The sequence below is a fragment of the Octopus sinensis genome, linkage group LG14 (genome assembly GCF_006345805.1).
Source record: "Octopus sinensis linkage group LG14, ASM634580v1, whole genome shotgun sequence".
NCBI classification, from domain to species: Eukaryota; Metazoa; Mollusca; class Cephalopoda; order Octopoda; family Octopodidae; genus Octopus; species Octopus sinensis.
The window spans coordinates 14,516,587-14,540,508 of NC_043010.1; the positions used below are offsets into that span (position 1 = coordinate 14,516,587).

At 37.6% G+C, this 23,922-nt stretch overlaps 1 protein-coding gene across 1 annotated transcript in view; it reads right to left on the bottom strand.

Moving 5' to 3' along the window:
- LOC115218993 (synaptic vesicular amine transporter) overlaps nt 1-23,922 on the bottom strand; it is a 141,632-nt gene that overhangs the window by 41,013 nt on the left and 76,697 nt on the right. Inside the window, exons 4-5 of the mRNA XM_029789030.2 lie at nt 17,345-17,428; nt 14,711-14,803 (exon numbers count right to left, since the gene is read on the bottom strand). Of these exons, the coding sequence (XP_029644890.1) occupies nt 14,711-14,803; nt 17,345-17,428 (177 nt within the window). The remainder of the gene's footprint in view (nt 1-14,710; nt 14,804-17,344; nt 17,429-23,922) is intronic.

The following is a 23,922-nucleotide window of genomic DNA, read 5'->3' on the forward strand; positions in this document are numbered from 1 at the left end:
CAGGAATGAATGAACGTTTTTCCTTTCATTCTTTCACCTCCTCTTAATTCCTTTTTACCCTTTTTAATCCCCCTTTCTTAAGTTAATTAACATGTACAGGAAAAGGTGAGTGTGCTAATTATTAAAACGCGCATACAACCATGACCATAAGCGTTTAGGTGTATTTAACCTCATCAGCGCCGCACAGACACTTGCCGATCATTTCTTCGGTTTTTACATACAGAACATTTTGGGCTAAGAATAATTCACAAAATTTAAGCTTCAAAAGAGCTAAAGGGAAATAACTCAATGAGACTAATAGCATTTAATTGGGTAATTAATTTAGAGGGTAGTGTACTGAATGACGTATATTGCTCAGATTATGTATGTAAATGCGTAGAGAATATATATATATATATATTATATATATATATATATAAATATATATATAACGGGAAGGTTTACGAAAATAAACAAAAGACGAAGGCAGGTGGAGTACAAACAAGCAAATGTATTAGTATGGCGCTCAGGAATAGAAATAGAACAAGTCTTTTACGTTTCGAGCCTACGCTCTTCGACAGAAAGATACTCAGAAAAGAAACAAGGAGAGAAAAAAAATGCGTGTAGGAGATAACGGTCTATCATGGCGTTCTATATGTATATATATATATATGTATAGGCAAACAACGAGGGATCTTGTGTAGCTCTGCGGTCGGCAAGCCTTGAAAAAAAAATGTAGGAAAAGTGTCTGTGTGCCTCTCCAGCTACCCTAAAGTGCAAGGGGGTGCCGTGAATTTGTCGTGAGGATTGGAATAATTATCATACTTCTTCTGTTTGCTTTCTGGACATCTCCGTCAAAAGACACAATACCCACCCCTCCACCTCTGTCTACCATAAGCCTGCTGACTCCCACTGCTACCTCCACTACTCTTCCTCTCACCCCAAACACATCAAATCTGCCATACCTCTCTCTTAATTTCTTCGCCTTCGACGACTTTGCAGCATCGATTCGGATTTCGAATCCCATTGCAAAACGATGCGACAGTTTTTTTTTAAATCGAGGCTATCTTCCACCAGTTGTCGACCCAGCACTCCACCGAGCCCGAGCCATCAATCACACCACAGCTCTCCTACATCTTCATGCACTTCCACCGACCGTATTCCACTCTCTCTCAACTTCCACCCGTCCATCCTCCCTCTAAAATACAAACTCACCCACAACTTTCGCATTCTCCTTTCTGACCCAACAACCACCCCTATTTTTTTCTATACCGCCTTCCCTGTCTTTTAAAAAAGATAGGTGTTTTAGAAATCTCCTTGTCAGAAGCTTCCCAGCTCCGCACAACCAGAAACCTTTAAATGTTTTCGCCGACGATGTAACACATGCCCTTACATCAACAATATTACCACCATCACGGGGCCCAAGAAGCACTATCACACAACACAACCCTTCTGTTGCACTTCGGCGAATCTTATATATTGCATCATATGCAGATTCTGCGGTGCTCTTTACATCAGAAGCATAATGCTACGTATGTCAGGCCAACCTGCTTCAACACTGCGAATCATTCCATTGTAGATTTTATCAGTGTGTAGCATGGCCCTGTACCACGAACCCCACTTCTTTAAGAAACGAAAAGAGCAACGTCTCAGATTTCATCTTGGCATTATGATCTTGACAGGAATGAATGAACGTTTTTCCTTTCATTCTTTCACCTCCTCTTAATTCCTTTTTACCCTTTTTAATCCCCCTTTCTTAAGTTAATTAACATGTACAGGAAAACGTGAGTGTGCTAATTATTAAAAACGCGCATACAACCATGACCATAAGCGTTTAGGTGTATTTAACCTCATCAGCGCCGCACAGACACTTGCCGATCATTTCTTCGGTTTTTACATACAGAACATTTTGGGCTAAGAATAATTCACAAAATTTAAGCTTCAAAAGAGCTAAAGGGAAATAACTCAATGAGACTAATAGCATTTAATTGGGTAATTAATTTAGAGGGTAGTGTACTGAATGACGTATATTGCTCAGATTATGTATGTAAATGCGTAGAGAATATATATATATATATATATATATATATGCATACGTATATATATATATATGCATTCATATATATATATATATATATGCATACATACATATATATATATGCATACATACATATATATATGCATACATACATATATATATATGCATACATACATATATATATATGCATACATACATATATATATATGCATACATACATATATATAATATATGCATACATACATATATATATATATATGCATACATACATATATATATATTATATATGCATACATACATATATATATATATGCATACATACATATATATATATATGCATACATACATATATATATATATGCATACATACATATATATATATATAATATATGCATACATATATATATGCATACATACATATATATATATATGCATACATACATATATATATATATGCATACATACATATATATATATGCATACATATATATATATGCATACATACATATATATATATGCATATATATATATATATATGCATATATATATATATATGCATACATATATATATACATACATATATATGCATACATATATATATATATATATTATGCATACATATATATATAATGTATGTGTGCGTGTGTGTATGTATTGTCAATGCTTATCACATGCATATAATCACTCAAGTAAAACGCATGCATAAGAATATTGAGGTTAATAAACCTATTTTGAGTAAATAGTATTGTTACACACACACGTGTGTATATGCACGTACACACATACATACATACACGCGTTTAATTCAGCTTGCAGTAAAAGTTCTGGTATTTTTATCTAATACATATTTTGAAATTGCCGGAGAAAATAGTTCGTTCACCATCAACAGCAGCAACAGCAAAAAAAACAAAACAAAAGGAAAAACAACAACAAAAAAACAAACAAACAAACAGCATGAATGTTAAAATAAATATTAACAACAGCAGCAGCAGCAAGAACAACAACGCCACCAATACAAAAAGACCAGTAACAATAGCACCAAGAACGGTAATAGCGAGAACAACGACTGCCATACCATCACCACCACCACCAACAACAACAACAACAGTAACGCCGCCGCCGCCACCACCGATAAAAACAGGGGCCGTTGTTACTATAGTAAGCAGGTGTTTGAACGGATCTTCCTCAAACCACATCAGCTTAAAAAGAAAACTCTCCTCAATATACAACAGTTGTATTTTATAGGTGTGTGTATACAGGACTGTCTATACACACGGCTATGTTTTAATAGGTGTGTATATGCGACTCTCTATACATGAAACTACTCATCGGTGTCTTACAGGTTTGCATACATGGTCGACCAACGAAACAAATATCAGCATCTATCTATCTATCTATCTATCTATCTATCTATCTATCTATCTATCTATCTATCTATCTATCTATCTATCTATCTATCTATCTATCTATCTATCTATCTATCTATCTATCTATCTATCTATAATAAAGGGTAAAATTAATTAATCAATCAATAATTAATAACTTTACCAAGAAGTTCGCTATGTCAAAAGAACCATTATCGGTAAACTTATACAAAAATTCTATAATTATGAGCATAATTATAATTTTTCCGAACCCTAATTATAATTAAGGTTCAGAAAAATTTTGCTCATAATTTTAGAATTTTTGTATATATATATATATATAACGATCTATCATTTACAGTGTGTACAGGAATGTACAAATGTAGATGATGTCAGGGAGTTTGTGTGTTGAAAACACAATTCCCGAACGACGTAAGGACCATCAGACACCGGAGTTTCGGTTTAATTTCATCTCCTTAAGAACTGATCAGTTTGTACTGAATTTCTGCTCCAGTGTACAAATCAGAGGATTGTCCTGATGTCATTCGAAGCTTGTGTTTTTAACACACAGAGTCTGTAAAGAGTGGATTCTTGGAGACAAAACCCAGCTGTTAGAACCGACAAATTCAATCTCGCTACCTGTATATGGGGACATACGGAGTGAAATACTCCATTTGTTAATTGAAGGGTGATAACTTTGTTAAACAGATGTTTAGGTTGGTCGTTGACGAAGATGAGAGGACGCCATTTATGTTGGTTTAGTACTTATGGCTTAAGAGTTTACAAGTACACCTCACATAACCGATTTCTTAAATTAACGAAATAAATTAGCGTCTCCTTCTCGATACAACGTTCTTCACTATACGCCACCACCACCACCACCACCACCACCACACTCCCTCCACCCCCACTACTTTTCTGCTGTTATTTTTGGCATCAGACCTGCCTCCTCCTCCTTCTCCTCATCACCATAATCATCATCATCACATCATCACACGTCCTTCGTAATTGTTAACCATAACGCAATCCCCGTCACTATTACCCTCCTCCCTCCCCTCTCCCAACATCAACATTATCAGCATTATCGATATATTGTATTGAGCTTTTCTACTTCCGGTTCGATCGTTTGCTCTTTGAACACTCCATATTTGCTGACTCTGTCTCTTTTGTAGTTTCCGAGACAGAACAAGCAAGGTTGAGAGAGAAAGTGTGTGTGTGTGAGAGAGAGAGAGTGTGTGTGTATGTTAGAGAGAGAGAGAAAGAGTGTGTGTATGTTAGAGAGAGAGAAAGAGTGTATGTATGTTAGAGAAAGAGAAAGGGAGAGAGAGAGAGATGTTTAGTGATGAAAAAGGTTGAAAGTTGGCAGAGAAAGAGGAGAGGAAAAATAAAAATAAAGGAGAAAATGTGAAAGAAAGAGAGAAAGAAAGAATGAGAGAGGGAGAAGGGGAGGAAGCGGCGGGGGGGGGGCAAGAGGAATTTGTCTCTTCTCAATCCCCAATGAAAATGGTGGAAAAATCAAGCGAAGGAAGATGAGTGTGAGAATGAGTGAGAGTGAGAGAGAGAAGAGAGGCAGAGAGAAAAAAAGAGAAACCACGTGACTTGAGTTTTTAAATTCTCCATTTCCAGTTTCAAAAGTTAACAATCCCAACCGCACCACCGCCACCACCGCCATCCCATGCCCAAGCTACTGTCTTCCCTCCTCCTCCTCTTCTTCCTCTTCCTCCTCATCCTCCTCCTCTTCCTCCTCACCATTCCAGTTTATTGATAATTTCGGTTTCCCAACTAAAATTAGACATCAAACATGTCTCCGATGACAGAAATAATTGATTCCACATCCGGTTCACCACCTCTCCCTCCTCTAGCATCACCAGGCGCACACGCGCACACAACATTTGATGTTGAGGGCAGCTTAGTGGATGGGAGTCAGATCGCCAAAGAGGCTGAGCAATCCTTTATCCCTCTTTATATGTGAGTATTTATATATGTGTGTGAGTATATCTATACGTACGTATATATCTATGTATGTATGTATGTATGTATCTATCTCTCTCTTTATATATATATATATATGTGTGTGTGTATCTATATACTTGTGTCTGTCTAGCGCAATACACACACACACACACATGTATTTACTTGTACGTACACAAGTATGTATGTGTGTGTATATATATATATATATATATATATATATATATAAGAAAAGGGAGAGAAAACGAAAATGGTATTGTTAGAGAGAGAGAGCGAGAGAGAGAGAGAGAGTGAGTGAAAGAGAGAGAGGGAGAGAGAGAGAGAGAGAAAGTGACGGGAGAGCGAGAGTAAGAAATACTAGAAAGTCGGTAGAGAGGATCCGATATTTAAATTGATGGAGCGATCGATAGATAGATAGGATTTACTGAGATAGGGTAGCTGGAAAGGTACACAGTCATTTTAGATAGTTATAAAAGCACATACACACTCACAGATTGAAAGATAGAGATTAGAGACTTATATAATTTGAGAGACATGCATATATATATATATATATATATATATATATATATATATATATATATATTTATACATGGCGTGGGCGAGGGTGTTGAAAGATAGAGAGATAAATAGGCAGATAGTATTGAATTCAGATGTAGAAGGGAGAGAAAAAATAGAAAGAAATGAGTGCGTGTGTGTAAGAAGAGATCGATGCGATAGGTGAGATCAGATATATAACTGGTGAATGTATGGGGAGGGAGTGGGGTGGTGGTGGGATGGAAAGATTGATCAGGGAGATCAGGTATTATAAGAAATGTGTGTGTGTGTAGAGGTAAGAGTGGGCGGTGACAGGCGCGCGCGTGCGTATATGCGTGTGTGTTTGTGTGTGTGTGTATGTCTTTGCTTGTATGTGTGTGTGTGTATGTGTATGTGTGTATAGCCATCGATCTTTCCACACAAGTGGAGTGCAGAGTGATTGTATTAATGATCCAGTTTGATTCTCAGTTGACACCTGAAGAAAATGAACCAAAGTAGATATGTTCCAGTTATCCGATTTCCTCCCGGTTCTAGACATCTGGCGGCACAGTGGTGACATCGTGCCGCCGTAACATTGTTAATTTTTATGTTCGATTATCATCTCAACCCAAAGGTCATCGATACAGTACTGCCGATCCCTTAAATCGTTGGTTTCTGCCTCTCTCAAGTCATTGGTGCTTTTCTCTTTCAGTTCTTTGCGATATAAGAGAACCAGTCTTGGACATCCGCCATAATCCCGTACAATATATACTGATTCCGTGTGTGTGTGTGTGTGTGTGTGTGTGTGTGTGTGTGTTGTTACATAAAACACATTCATATCTCTGTCTATTGTTGAGAGAAGTCGGGTGCAGAAGAAATAAATGTTATTCTCTGATCGTTTATCAACGAAGCGGTTGCCATTGCAACAGGTCATATCTAGGAAAGACGTGCAAAGAGAAAGTCACTTCTATGCAACGAGTGGAAGGGGATGAAAGACTCCATTTCAATACTTAATTACATAAAAGGGTTAATTTTAAGAACAATTGAATAATTAGAAGAATTGTGGAAGCACTCCGTCGGTTACGACGATGAGGGTTCCGGTTGATCCGAATCAACGGAACAGCCTGCTCATGAAATTAACGTGTAAGTGGCTGAGCACTCCACAGACACGTGTACCCTTAACGTAGTTCTCGGGGATATTCAGCGTGACACAGAGAGTGACAAGGCCGGCCCTTGAAATACAGATACAACAGAAACAGGAAGTTAGAGTGAGAAAAAGCTGTGGTGAAAGAGTACAGCACGGATCACCACGATCCCTGCCGGAGCTTCGTGGAGCTTTAGGTGTTTTCGCTCAATAAACACTCACAACGCCCGATCTGGGAATCGAAACCGCGATCCTATGACCGCGAGTCCGCTGCCCTAACCACTGGGCTATTGCGCCTCCACGTATTAGAACAATTACAACAGCAGCAGCAGCAACAACAACAATCTAGACATGTCGGAGAGCTTGTGGAATCGTGGGAGCGTCGGGCAAAATGTGTTGTGGTATTTTTCGGGCTCTTCACGTTCCGCCTTTCAAATGCCATCCAGATCAACTTTAATCCTTCAACACTCTATAAAATAAAGTACCAGTCACATACTGAGGTCGGCACAATAGACTTTTCTTTTTGCTAATATGCGACGTCTTGTCAGAAATCGTTGTTGTTGTTGTTGTTGTTGCTGTTGTTGTTGTAACATAACATGGTTGAACTTTTACATTTTCACGCATTTTTTTTTTCGGAATTGTCCAGTGAAATAAATTAAAACATCTGAACGATTTTCAAAGATCATTGGAAGATAATTATGGTGTTGAAAACATATTCCTTTGTGTAAGTGTGTGTGTGTGTATGTGTGTGTGCGTTTGTGCGTGTGTGTGCGTGCGGGTTTATGTGTGTGTGTGTTACGTGTATATATATATATATATACATATATATACATATACATATATATGCATATATATATACATACATATATACATACATACATATATATATATACATATATATATATATATACATATATATACATATATATATATACACATATATATATATATATATACATATATATACACATACACATATATATACATACATATATATACACATATATACACATATATATACATACATATACACATATATATATACATATATACACACACACACACACACACACACACACATATATATATATATATATATATATTATATAAAAGGGCTTAGTGAAATTGATTAATTAATTAATTTTACCCTCAATTGTTGAAATTATATATATATATATATATATATATATAAAGAAAGAGAAAAACCGCAGCCTTTTATGTAGACTGATTGAATATGTAAATCTGTAATTTTCTTTTCCTTGACACATTCTTTCACATCTCTGTAAAGGTACACACACACACACAATTCGAGATATTAAAGTTCTTGAATGACAAACTACTTCCTTACACACACACACATACACACACACACACACACACACACACACCACACACACACACACACACACACACAGAATAATGCAACTCTTTCATACGTGAATGTTCTGGAGGCGAAGTGAGCCGTGATCCGCCATGACAGCTCAGTTTTGAGAACACGTGACAGTGACACCTATCGGAAATACACAACATGATAATGTTCTCGAGTTGCGCATTACCTAAAACACGTCAGATGTTATTGATTGCAAATTTTAAAAAGTTTACTCTATTTTTTTCTGTCTGTTTTTTTTTTTTTTAAATATATCTTTTTCTTTATTCGCTTTATAGGCAATCGTCAACTGTGATTCGTTTTTGGTAAAGATAGAAGAAACAAGGAGAGCAGCGACGATGACAACGATGAATTTAACGATAACGACAATATCAACGATGACAACAACAACAACAACAACAGCAGCAGCAACGATGACAATTATAAGAGTAAAGAAATAAAAATAAAAAAAATATAATAGATGAATATTTCGAATCATGATAAGTCAGTTGACGGTCGAACGGTCCAGTGCATATATTTTCTGGCTCACTGATAAATAAAGTGCAATCAAATAGCCATTGTTGATAGACACACGGACAGACATCTACTTATACTAGATGTATATTCATGTAAATGGATTGTATGTGTGTATGTGGCAAAGGTTTATGATTGGGTGAGCTTAGTCTCTACTGATAAGGCGCAGGCGCAGATATTCGGACATCACGTGATAGCAGTGTGAAGGTAAGAGAGACAGAAATGTATTCGGAGATGGCAGAGAAAAAGGAGAATGGATTGTCAGAGGTCGGTCGTCATAGCAACGCCAAGGTGAACAGAAAACGTCTCCGAAAAAAAGAAAAAAAAAGCAAACCATTGATATCGACCTTTGTAGATAAAGACAACGAGCATATATTTGGAAAGGATTCTTCACAGAAGTTTTGAAGTCTTGGAGCCAATCTGAAGAACAGAAATAAATGTAGCAATTCTCATCACTGGAAGAGGAGGAGGAGGGGAGGAGAAGGAAGAAGAAAAGAAGAAGGACGACGAGATCGATGATGCTTACGATGATAATAATTAATAATAATTATACTGGCGAACGTGGTTCTTTGTTTTCTGGTGTTGGAAACATTTTTCTTAGTAATTTTGGGCTGATTTCGAAAATAAAATCCATTTCATTCTACCATGTCAAGATTTTTTTCAAATGTTATTTTTGAAACTCAAATGTCCATTTTTCAATATTTCCGGTAATGTCACCATTTCTGAGGATAGATTTGGTTTCATCAAATGCAGATCCATATATGGAACTTGACATAAATTTGAAAACAGTTTTTCCATTTAAAGTAAATACAACTCCAAAAGTGAAAGCAAAAATCATAAACTTAATATTCTTTTCTAGTCTAGGCACAAGATCCGAAACTTTTGGGGAGGGCGCCGATCGATTGGATTGACCCCACTAATCAATTGGTACTTAATTAATCATAAACTTAATCACTAAAACAGTGGACCGTGTTCACCGAAGAGCTCACTTGTGCCTCATCCTTATAGCTTCAAATCATCCACGAAGAAGAGGTAGGGGATTCTTTGAGTTTTTCCCTTTAATATCCCAGGTTAATTTTCCACAGCACCAAGGTCAGAGGGATCATACAAAGAACTAAAAGCTATGGATATAAGCTTTTTGGAAAATCCTTCACCTGATGCTCTGCATATCCAACCTTTGTCCGTAAGATGTCAACTCAGTTTTCCATCCCACCATACTTGACTTGACAGCATTCACCCGGGGTGGGTTGAGCTGGCTTCATTCATCCTCAATGCTGCATCTCTCACAAACGCCGACCAGCTAACGACCGCGTGATCTCCAACCACTCCTTATTACAGCGGCGAACGCCATAGATATGGGGGGGGGGGCTAGGTTGGGTTCCAGGTCAGCTTTGACTGTCATCAGCCAGGTTTTTCGTTGTCCACCACATCGCTTTCGCCAACCCTGAAGGGGAGCTGGGGCAATTGCTTCGTAGATGAATTCTCCTGGTTGACGACAGAGGGCATGACCCAGCCAACGCAGACGTCTCGTTAGGATGACTTGTCGGAGGGAGGTGAGGTGAGGGGAAATAAAACCCCACCATACTTCTCTTCAGAAAACACGTTACATCAATCGAAATTCCAAACAAATCTAAGGCCTCGAAGATCCACGAATGTGGGACCATATCGTAAGCTTTGTGGCAATCAATTCGAGTAAAGGCATGGGATGACCGAATCCCAGAAGGATGAAAATAAAGGATGCAAATTCCTGTGAGATGAAATGATTTAGTGTGACTGTCAGATCAGACATCGCAGGCCTGACATTGTGGTTGTGAACAAGAAAGAAAAAAAAACTTGCATGATAATCGACATAGCACATCGTGTGTCTCATAGGGAGAAGGGCGCTTGCTAAGGCCTACTGGGGTCCACAATGATTGAAGTGGTTGGATAAAATATCATATTTAGTAAAACTGATTTTAAATTTGTCCACAAAATGGCGAATAAAAAAAAAAAATGGATAGAAGCTGTTTTGAGTTTTAATGAAAAAAAGGGTGGGGGGGCGTCATTAATATTTTAGTGCGTTCTATGAGTTGACAATTTGAGAACCACTTCCGGACGACGAGTCACTTCCAAAAGATGACATTAAATGGTTAAAAGACAAAGATATTCAGATCTGGAAACACAGATAACCAAAATGTAAGGCTTAAAAACAAAAACAATACCCAAATAAAAAGGCCCATGAGAATGATTAAAAAAAAAAAAAATAATAATAATAATAATAATAATAATAATAATAATAATATAATAATAATAATAATCATAATGCCTAGCAGGATATAGCATGCCCAGCTGACAACAAGGTATGCGATAAGGAAGAAAGAAAAATCGATAGATATGACAGGTTAGCTTGGGAGGTTAAGCAGTTGTGGTTGATGAAAAAGGTGGTAATAGTACCAATATTTGTCAGAGTTCTGGGAACAGTGAGTAAAAATCTTGAGAAGTACATGGAACAAATAGGGGCTGCAATAAAGGTGGAGCACTTGCAGAAAACAGCACTGCTCGGAACCGCTCGAATACTCCGGATAGAGTTCGAAAAACAAGGGGTGTTACCTTAGTTCACATGTAGTGAACAGCCGGCACCGTAGTACATCTCCAGCGCTAGAAGTTGTGCAAAGGGCAATAATAATAATAATAATAATAATAATAATAATAATAATAATAATAATAATAATAATAATAACAGTAATAATAATAATAATACCCTGATGCAGTACTGGGCAGTGGCTCTCATGACTTGATCAGAACTGATTAGAAGTGTTATCATGTGCATTATTTTGTCTTGGTATAAAAGATGGGCCACAGCAAATATTCTGCTCAATACCACAGAGTTGATTGTCAGTTGTTTGACCATAACTAGTTGAGCATGCCTCTTGGTGGCTGACGATATGTGCATCTCTGATCACGAGCAGATATAATTGAGGAGCATCATAGCCATGTATTGAAAGGAATTCTTTGGGGTTTGAATAATTCACCCCTGGAAACATGGGTGTTTTGTCCATCATCCTTAACCAACCCTTATTTAGGGATCTTTTGAGCAGAATAGGCTACTAAGCCTGAAGAAACTTTTAACTGGGCCCAACCCAAAAGATCATGTACTGTTTATTTTGATATGAGATCACTATGTCGTGCACATATGGTTAAAACAGTCACACGGTAGAATAAATATATTTTTTCCTTTAGATTTTGCTTAGCCCATATATTTATGAATATACATGTGTATATATATAAGTATCTATAACTTCACACGTGCCGTTATCGATTTCTTTTCCTTCTGAGTGGCCTTTTCCCTTTCTCCTTTCCGACGAAGAGCCACGCTCGAAACGTTAAACTCTCTCCTTTCACCGAGCGTTAAGCGAATACAATTCTTGTGCACTTACTCATGTTGTCCGTTTTTATTCGTTTATATGCATTGACTACACACACATACACACATAAACACCATATACATATATATGTATACAGACATATGAACATATATATATGTGTGTGTGTATGTATGTATGTGTGTGTGTATATATATGCGTGTGTGTGTGTGTGTGTGTGTATGGAATTCAGGGTTAAAATGTGTGGTATGCTTATCCTAAAAAAAGCAAAGTAATGTCATCTGATGGTGTAGAACTACCAAACGGTATCAAAGATGTTGAGATTGATGGATATAAATATTTGGGTATTTGGGAGTACAACAAAATCGAGGAGAGTGACATGAAGGAAAGCTTGAGACAAGAATACCTCAGAAGAACCAAATTAATTATGAAAAGAAGACTTAATGGGAAGAACAAGATCAGGGCAATGAATACCTGAGCTGTTTCCTTAATGTAATACAGTGCAGGTGTTGTTTGGTGGATAAAGAACAAGCTTGAGAAAATAGAAAAACAAGGAACGTGATGACGATGACCAAGGAACTGCACCCTAAAAGTGATATCGATAGACTATTTGTACATAGGAACAAAGTGAAAAAAGGCCTCATGGGATGCAAAACCTATGTTGTTGTTGTTGTTGGAAACAATAACAAATGCCCTGATGCAATACCAGACTGGTTGGTAGTGTTATCCTGTACACGATTTGTGATGGTGTAAAAGATGGGTTGCAGCAAATATTCTGCTCAATACCACAGATTTCCTTGTCAGTTGTTTGACCATAACCAGTTGAGCAGAGCCCAGAGTGCCTGACCATATGTGCATGTCTGACCACGAGCAAAAGTAGTGGGGGAGCATCATAGCCGTATGTTGAGAGGGATTTTGGAAGGGGAGTTGAATAATTCACTCCTGGCTACATGGGTGCTTCGTTTATCATCCTTAAACAATCCTTATTCAGAGACCTTTCGAGTGGAGTGGGCTACTCGACCTGAAGAAAATTCTAACTGAGATCCACCTACAAGGTCATGCATTGTTTATCTTTGACATGAGATCACCATGTCACGCATATATGTTTATAGTGCATGCATCTGGTATAATCTTATCAGACGGGTAGTCATCTTAGGTATATTGGGCTTCGTATATTTGTACACCAGCGTTACTTTGATGGCGTGTACTGCTCTCTCACTCAATAATAATGATAATAACAATAATAATAATATAATAATAATAATAATAATAATGATAATAATAATAATAATAGCAAAGCAAAATGCGTTTGAACAATTGGCTGATAGGTGAAAACAAAAACCTTTGCATGGCAAATATGTGCCCATAACAAACAAGCTGATATAGATCAGAAGCACACCCATCAGTGACTACAGAGCTCAGGGCTAAAGGCAGAGAGTGAAGGCTATGTCTTGGATGCCCAAAATCAGAGCTTATTGAACCGAAACTATCAAGCCAATGTGATGAAAAATGGTGTAGACCCAAAGTGCCGATACTACAATGATGGGACAGAAACAGTGGACTATCTAATCTCTGGATCTAAGGTTTTAGTAGTTGTAGAGTACAAATCAAGACATGGCAGAGTTGGCCAATGTGTCGGATAATGTGTCGGTATTATAAAATCAAAACTGCTGACAAAGCAAATAAAGCAGATATTGTTGTGAAAGACCAAAACAATAGGCAAAGGTGTCAGTCAATACCATCAAACCCTGTACTCTTTTACTTGTTTCAGTCATTTGACTGTGGCCATGCTGGAGCACCGCCTTTAGTCGATCGAGCAAATCGACCCCAGGACTTAGTCTTTGTAAGCCCAGTACTTATTCTATCGGTCAATTTTGCCGAACCGCTAAGTTACGGTGACGTAAACACACCAGCATCGGTTGTCAAGCGATGCTGGAGGGACAAACACAGACACACAAACATATGCACACACACACACACACATACACACAATCACATATATGTATATATATATATATATATATATATATATTATATATATATATAATATATATATATATATATACATACAACGGGCTTCTTTCAGTTTCCGTCTACCAAATCCACTCACAAGGCTTTGGTCGGCCCGAGGCTATAGTAGAAGACACTTGCCCAAGGTGCCACGCAGAGGGACTGAACCCAGAACCATGTGGTTCGTAAGCAAGCTACTTACCACACAGCCACTCCTACGCCTGTACTTGAATAATACATTGCATTATCGACTCGAAAGGGCCGGAACGTAATTGTCACCTGGACAAATACCGTAAAGTAGTTTTCGCTGACGCTCGAACCATTCTGCAGCTCGTCTTCATAACAATAAACATAACAGCAGCGCTTTCTTCTTTTATCAACAATGGGCGACAGATGAACAACCACTATAAAAATAAATGTACTCACCTAAAACTCCCATAGCGAGGCCACCGAGAGCAATACCCATCGCTTTACCTCTCTCAGCATCGTTTGGATATCTATCTGCTAACATTCCCATACCTGTAAATTATAAATCATTTATATGTTATATATGCGTGTGCGTGATTGTATAAGTGCGCACGCGCATGTTTAGATGTATGTATGTATGTATGTATGTATGTATATACATATATATATATGTGTGTGTGTGTGTGTGGAGGTGCAATGGACCAGTGGTTAGGGCAGCGGACTCGCGGTCGTAGGATCGCGGTTTCGATTTCCAGACCGGGCGTTGTGAGTGTTTATTGAGCGAAAACACCTAAAGTTCCACGAATCTCCGGCAGGGGTTGGTGGCGAACCCTGCTGTACTCTTTCACCGCAACTTTCTCTCACTCTTTCTTCTGTTGGCCTGCTCGCTTAGCCAGCGGGGTGACGTCATTTGAAGGCTAAAACAATGCGAACGCATTGTGACCAGCGATGTGTAGCAACATCTGATAGCCTGGTCAGTCACGTGATCACGTCACGTGATATATATATAGACATATATACGGGTGTGTGTAATTGTGTATAGAAGAATATATTAATTAAAGGAATTCCAACCTTGTCTGATTTTCACGTTTTATTTACAATCTCATCATGATATAATATAAGATAATATGATATAATAAAATAAAATAGAATGTTAAATGTTCATTCTGATTGAACTAGTACTTTCATGCATTAAATTCTGTAATCTTCAGGTTCATGTAGTAGTGGTGACAGTCATGCTTCACAATTTTTGACAGTCAAAAATTGTGAAGCATGACTGTCACCACTACTACATGAACCTGAAGATTGCAGAATTTAATGCATGAAAGTACTAGTTCAATCAGAATGAACATTTAACATTCTATTATTTTATTAAATTTTATTATATTTTATTATCTTATATTATATCATTATAAGATTGTAAATAAAACGTGAAAATCAGACAAGGCTGGAATTCCTTTTATTAATATATATATATATATTATATATATATATATATATATATATATATATATATACATATATATATATAGGGGGCAAAGTGTATTTCAGATCACTTAGTTATCAGCATATTACTCTCTTCAAACCGATTAAAAGCATTTCATTTAGATCCCTCAATGGCAGATTAAATGCTAACACAAGAAACTGACACTTATTTCATCGACTCCGAAAGGATGAAAGGCAAAGTCGACCCTGGACAGAATTTGAACTCAGAACGCAAAGACGGAGGAAATGCCGCTAAACATTTCGTCCGGCGTGCCAATGATTTTGCTGGCTCGATGCCTTATAGACTTGTTTTACTAAATTACCAAAATATGCCCTAAAATACCTCTCGTCGCACCCTGTGAATGTTTTTTCTTGTATGTATGTATAATTATACATTAAATAATATATGGTAAACAGCAAATTATATTTTCCAATTTTGCATTGATTGTAACTTGAGTCATTTTAAGCGGTTGGAATTGTAATACAAGTTATTTAGATTGTTTTCCAGGATTCGTAAGGCGAATACGGCGGATCCCTGTCTTACGAAAGATATCTTCAATCATAAAACAGCAGATTCTAATGTTTTCTTTACAAGTTTACCCTTTAAACCCCTTCTGAAGTGGTGACACCGTATCACTGCCACGTTTACATCGAGTCTAATGAGACGACTTTACTGGAAACGATCTCACTTCTCTGGAAAGAAATGTTTATGTCAGCATGGAAACGGCCAAGGCACCCAACTCAGTGTCTGCCTGTGGTTTATTTGTTAATTTTTGTTTCCTTTCGGGAATTGTTTGTAAACTCGATCTTTATGAGAGCAGCAAGAGTTAAATGTGATGAGAAACAAAATTATTTATATAAAGAACTTTGGCTTCTTAAATGTAGAAGTCAATTTGGATCTTTTCGGTTTGAACGGCAGTTTTTTCTAGCGGTGTCATATGAAATCGTCACCCATAATTATGACCCTAGTATCGATCTATTGCATTTCAATCTATTTTAGGGTTAGGGTTAGTTAGGAGGAAGGGTATCTTTTTTTCTTTACAAATGTAAATAAACCCAATCTGCTTCTTAAACGAGGGACATATTCATACGGCACAGTATGCTTTTTACCTCAAGGACGTCAGTGATTGGTTGAAATTGCAGAAATAGAAGAAAAAAACAACAAATATCTTACAAACTATAGAATTTTCTCAATAAAGCCAAGAGAAAAATATGTTTTATAAACATATTCTACCAGTATACGAAGTTTAAAATTTTTTAGTTACCTAGAAATTATTTTAAAAAACTGCCGTTCAAACCGAAAATATCCGTCAATTTGCAGGATACTAAAGTCTCACAGAATCAACCGTAAAAACAAAAAGGAATTGTTTGGTAAGGTATTTCGTTTTTTATAAGAATAAGATGGCAATCGTGTGTGTGCGTTTGTATGTATGCATGTATTATGTATGTATGTATGTATGTATGTATGTATGTATGTATGTATGTATGTATGTATGTATGTATGTATGTATGTATGTATGTGTGTATATGTGTGTGTGTTTCTGTGTGTGCGTCTGTATGTGTGCGTACGTGTGTGCGCTCGCGTTTAAAATATATTTTCAAGATTACCTGAAACACTGGAACAAGCAGAGCCGATTCCTTGAATGGATCTGGCAAGGAATAATGTGGAGTAGGAATTGGCGAAAGCAAAAACTGCAAAAGAAAATTAAAAATATTTTAGATTTTAATTTTACTTGTCCAACGGTTCACCGACCAAAATGACGAACATTCATACATTTTGGAAAATAAAGAATATACATATTTTGTCTAAACTTGCTACTTTGCGATTCTTTCAATTTTTTTTTTTACTAAAAATGAACCGATATTTAAGTTTGGCAACTGGAAAATTACTGAATATGATTGTTTCAATTATTAAATAAAGACGTCAGACACATACGCTATTTCTATCTATCTATCTATCTATCTATCTATCTATCTATCTCGCTCTTTCTATTTCTGTCTATCTATTTATTTCTCTCTCTCTCTCTCTCTCTCTCTCTCCCCCTCTCTCTCTCTCTAGTTCACTGTCTATTTCTCTCTCTCTCTCTCTATCTATCTATTTTCTCTCTCTCTCCCTCTCTATTTCTCTCTCTCTCTCTCTCTCTCTATTTCTCTCTGTCTCTCTAGTTCACTGTCTATTTCTCTCTCTCTCTAGTTCACTGTCTATTTCTCTCTCTCTCTCTCTAGTTCACTGTCTATTTCTCTCTCTCTCTTTCTCTCTCTCTATCCATCCATCCATTAATCCATTCACGCACATTCTCCATTTTAAATAAAGAATGAAGACAGCAGATGTCTACTTATGAAAGAAAAGAAAAGCCATCATTGTTCTTAGCGACATCTTTTCGTATATTTCTAAATAAACAATCTCCACTATTTCGACGTGTATTCCATCCCCTTCACCCATCCTTGTTATATTCTTTACACCATCGTTTCGCATTCTTCCATAGTCAACCATTCTTACTCACATGCTTCACTTCCTCTTCATTTTTACACCTTTTTTATTTCCTTTGTTTCCGTTTATATTTTTTATTGTTAAAACAAACAAACAATCAAAATAAAATTATTCTATTTTCTCCATATTTTACTTCTCTTTTTTTTCAATTTACTTCTCCACCCTCTCTCCTCCCACGCTCCTCTCCTCCCACCCCTCTCTCCTCCCACTCCCCTCTCCTCCCACTCCTTTTTTTCCTCCGCTCCTAACATTCTTGTCCACAAATAATAGGATTCATGCGTCAGAAAGTTATCCACCATAATTTATAAACAGGAGTCACTTACAAAAGAAATTTTCTTACCGTAGAAAAAAGATGCAAGCTATCGTCACGACGACGATGATGATGATGATCGTCATCATCACCATAGTTGTCATCATTAGGAATCCTTATCAAATTTACCTTCCTCCTCCGCCGCCTCCTCCTCACGATCATCATTATTGAGTGAGAGAGCAGGGCATGCCATCAAAGTAACACAGGGGTATATGTATATAAAGCCCAATATACCCATCATGACTACCCCTCTGGTAAGGGTACACCAGGCACATGCATCACAACCATATGTGCACAACATGGTGATCTCACATGAAGAAAAACAGCGCATGACCTTGCATGTGGGGCCCATGAGAGCCACTGCCTGGTACTGGCCTTGAATTGATCCAGATGGCTCAGAGTTTCTAAGCCACCTTTTCTGCGATGTATTACATGAGGTGGAGGAGTGATTTGCAGGGAATACACCATGCATGGGGCAACAAACCTAACTTCGATGGGACTCTTATCCAAAGCCTATGACAGAGTTGACCATCGGTGGCACCAAGTTTGGTCCGTTTCAGAGGCCTGTTACTTCAGTGCACACCGGAAGCTTCTCAAGTAGTTAGATTTAATCCCTGCTGATCACGTCATAAGCGGAGACCAAGATTGGGTTTCTGGCATTTATGTCAGACTGTTGTCAGACTGCCACAGTTCTCTCCCAGTCAGGCAATGCAGCCGATGGTGAATCAGCTCTCGCATTCTGTAGAGTTGGGAAAGAGTGACGCTATTCTCAGAAAGACTGGGCTTGGACAAGTCTGTTGCAGACGACTTTCACCTCCGAAACCACTGACAACTTCTAGAAATATCTAGCTTGGAAATGCCTGGAATTCCGATGCGGAATAATTCCACGGGTATTGCACTGCAGTTTGTTAAACCTGTTCGTAATCGTTCTACACGCACTCGTTCAGTTTCCAAGCTATTGTCGAGTATTGGATAGATCTATTGTAATGATCACGCCGCCATCTTCCTTTAATCGGGAGGAGTGCGCAATTTTCCATGGTCTGGTGACCTTCATGAAAACCCTCATTAATTTCTTTAGCTTCCGCTTGGATAAGTTTATGAGAGGACAAGGAAGAGGTGTTTCTCTCCGGTGAATTTGTTTCAAAGCCGGTGAGATTTGTGAAGGTGTCGCGTATGAATGGCTTACCCTCACTATGCACCTGGTAAACAAGAACAAGCTCAGGAAAGGACACTTGATGTTGGTATCAAAGTAATCTTGGATCTGTGCGCTTCCTTGATTAGCTGCTCCTACTTAGTGAGGCGCTTCTTAATCCCTTTTGTAGGCTCTCATTTTTAATGCCGGTTCTTTGTCAGGATAGATTCTGCGAAAATCTCCACCAACTTCATAATCGTCCTTTGTAAAGTTATCTGTTGGCTTTGTGACAATCATAAAGATAGGATTAATATTGTTGTTGTTGCTGCTGCTGTCTATTCATTTTATTCTTCAGATATCACTGATCATTTACAAGTGCTATAAGTGAACATTATGAAACTGTAGTAAAATAGACAACACCGATTCTGTCCTCGTTACATTCGTTGATTTGATTAATTTTAATATTTTTTCTGATTTATTTATGTGAGAGATGTGAGTGAAGAGTAAGACTGAAGGGGAGTGAATCTATAACAAAGGCCATCGATGAAGAGTCGCAAGTAATATGGAAATACAATAAAACTTGACAAAACTAGAGAAAAAAAATAACCAAAGAAACACTGACAATAATATGACCAAAATAAAACCACAAAAACAAAAAAAAAATCACACACAAACACAGAAGTACACATTCTCTCTCTCTCTCGTCACTACCCTATATATACGCACTTATAAAGAAAAAAGATCGCTCACACGCGGACACACACACCACACACACACACACACCACACACACACACAACATACACACACACACAAACATACACACACACAACACATACACACACACACATACACACACACACACACATACACACACACACACAAACATACACACACACAAACATACACACACACACACAACATACACACACACACACACACACACACACACACACACACACACACACACACACTGTTTATTACAAACATTTTTCTTTCTCAGGACGAACGACAAAATGGCGTCTGCTGGAAGATTCGGAGAACTAGTTGCAGCTGCCATGATCGTTGCAGGATATTTCTTCATTCCACTTGGAAGACATTAATAAAATGGGACAAGGGGCGATGGAATAGAATAGAGCACAATGGTAATAATTGTAACAACAGCAGCAACAACAACAACAACAACGGTATCAACAACAATACTAACAAGAACAATATCAACATTCAATATCTTAGTAACAACAGCAACTGACAGAGAAAAACAAACAAAAGAACAAAATAGCAATAACTATAGTCTGATGAGCAGCAACGGAGGTAACCTCAACATGGTTAGTGGTCATGCTAAAAATAGCAGCCAAGTCTGATTTAATCTACCATCTTTGAAAAGAAAGGACACATTAGACAAGACAGTTCAAGATGCACAAAAAGAAAGAATGGTCACGGCCAAGATTGACCAAAATTCTAAACAACCATAATCGCTTGGGATCTTTTCGGTTTGAACGGCAGTTTTTTCTAGCGGTGTCATATGAAATTGTCACCCATAATTATGACCCTAGTATCGATCTATTGCATTTCTATCTCTTTTTGGGTTAGGGTTAGTTAGGGTTAGGGGTGGGGGGAAGGGTATCTTTTTTTCTTCACAAATGTAAATAAACCCAATCTGTTTCTTAAATGAGGGACATATTCATACGGTACAGAATGCTTTTTAACTCAATAGACGTCACTGATTGGTTGAAATTGCAGAAATTGAAGAAAAAACAACAACAAATATCTTACAAACTATAGAATTTTCTCAATAAACCCAAGAGAAAAAGATGTTTTATAAACACATTCTACCAGTATACGAAGTTTAAAATTTTTTAGTTACCTAGAAATTATGTTAAAAACTGCCGTTCAAACCGAAAAGATCCCAAGACAGTTCAAGATGCACAAAAAGAAAAAAATGGTCACGGCCAAGATTAACCAAAGTCTAAAGAACAACAGTAGCAACAGTGGCCTTTGTCGCTTGAAATAGCAGCCAAAAATTCTTGAAATTACATATTACCTCACGCAGAAAAAAAGGACTCATAAGAAATTGTAAACTCTTGATATAAATACTGACGGTATAGTCACGGTTGGATTACGTTTGGTTATTGATCTGCTCAATCAAGATTGTCCTTATTAGTCACATAGTGATATCTGCGCACACATATATGCACATGAACATACACACACATATACATATATGTAAAGATACAGTTTATCTAGATTAAGATATTAATTTCATGACATCGCTATTCAGCCTCTGTCCATCAGTGTCGCTCACGATCTCAAACAAAAGGAGGATCGTACACTCCAGGAGACGTTATAGGGTATTGGCTGTGGGGTCTCTCCATTGTATGATCGGAAACATGTACTGTATTGAATAGACTTCCTTTCATTATGCACCCATCGATGTCAATATACTTGCTGTGAAACTATAAGTATGACTAAAGCCACTTAAATTTTGTAACCTTTCCTATATATTTAAGACTCAAAATAATATCAACTATTTTAATATTGGCTCATATTAACAATACTCTTTACTCTCTCTTTTACTCTTTTACTTGTTTCTGTCATTTGACTGGGGCTGGAGCACCGCCTTTAGTCGAGAAAATCGACCCCCAGGACTTATTCTTTGTAAGCCTAGTACTTATTCTATCGGTCTCTTTTGCCGAACTGCTATATTACGGGGACGTAAACACACCAGCATCGGTTGTCAAGCGATGTTGGGGGGACAAACACACACACACACACACACACACATATATATATATACATATATACGACAGGCTTCTTTCAGTTTCCGTCTACCAAATCCACTTACAAGGCTTTGGTCGGCCCGAGGCTATAGTAGAAGACACTTGCTCAAGGTGCCATCAGTGGGACTGAACCCGGAATCATGTGGTTGGTAAGCAAGCTACTTACCACACAGCCACTCCTACACACACATACATACATAAACACATACATACTTACGCGCAGGTTGCGAGGGGTATTTGAGGACAATTATCAGCATATTACTCTCTTCAAACCGATTAAAAGGTTTTATTTCATTTAGATCCCTAATGGCAGATTAAATGCTAACACAAGAAATAAGAAGACAAGCAATCATTGTTGCCATATGTGCAGAACACAGAAATTTAGAAATAGACATCTTTCTAAATGCTGCAAAATCTTTTGCACACAAAGTTCGATAGAACTTCATCTGTATCAAAGATGCGAAATATTCTAAACATCCAGACACTATAAGAACACTGCAGTTTATCCACTGCATTCAAAACGTTATGGATGATGGACCCAGAAATTCAATGAAGGACATCGTCAAAGAACTTCAGGCGTCGGAGTGGACAGTCAGGACTGTGGTACATAAGGACATTCGATACAAGTTGTATGCTATGAATAGGGGCCAATTCATGTCTGCAAAGACACGGGAAAACCGTTTGATCCGTGTCAAACGGTTAGTTAACGAGCTTGAAACCACCCAACGACGAACTTGTCCCGCTTTGGTTCTTCTCTGAAGAGAAAAGCTTTGACAAATATCAAAAGTCTAAGAAGAAAAATGGCAGATGGTTATGTACACAACATTTTGGTGTTCCTGGCGCGATGCACACTAAAATGGCCGTTGCTGTAATGGTTTTAGGATGGCAAATAACAATGGTCATATCAGTTGAGGTGCTGGAGACAGTTGTTAAGTACAGTTGAATACGTAAAACAATGACCATGTTTGGAGTAACAAAAAAACCCCAAAAACCCCAAGAGAAAATGGTTAAAGAAAATATGAAACATTGGAATACTGAATTGATCGGAGGAAAACGAAAACTCGGAAAAGTGAACATCAGACGTGGAATATTCCGAGGTGATAGCTTATCTCCATTACTCTTCGTATTGGCTACGGCACCGCTCACTGTGATGCTACGGAAAGTTAAAATTGCTTACGATTTAGGAAAAGGAAATGGTCAGATAAACCATCTGCTCAATACCGCAGATTTGCTTGTCAGTTGTTTGACCATAACCAGTTGAGCAATGATCTGAAATGTCCGTATTAAATGCTTTCAAAATATTATCTCTATATATAAACGGCAAAATGTCTGTCTGTGTGTGTGTCCTTTATACAAATCCACAATTTTTCAGTTAGAGGGCTCGCACTTTCTATGGTCATTCAAAACCGTCCAAGGGTGGTCGTGTACATCTTTACATTTCCCCAGTCACCCATCAAAGCCATTAAAAAATCAA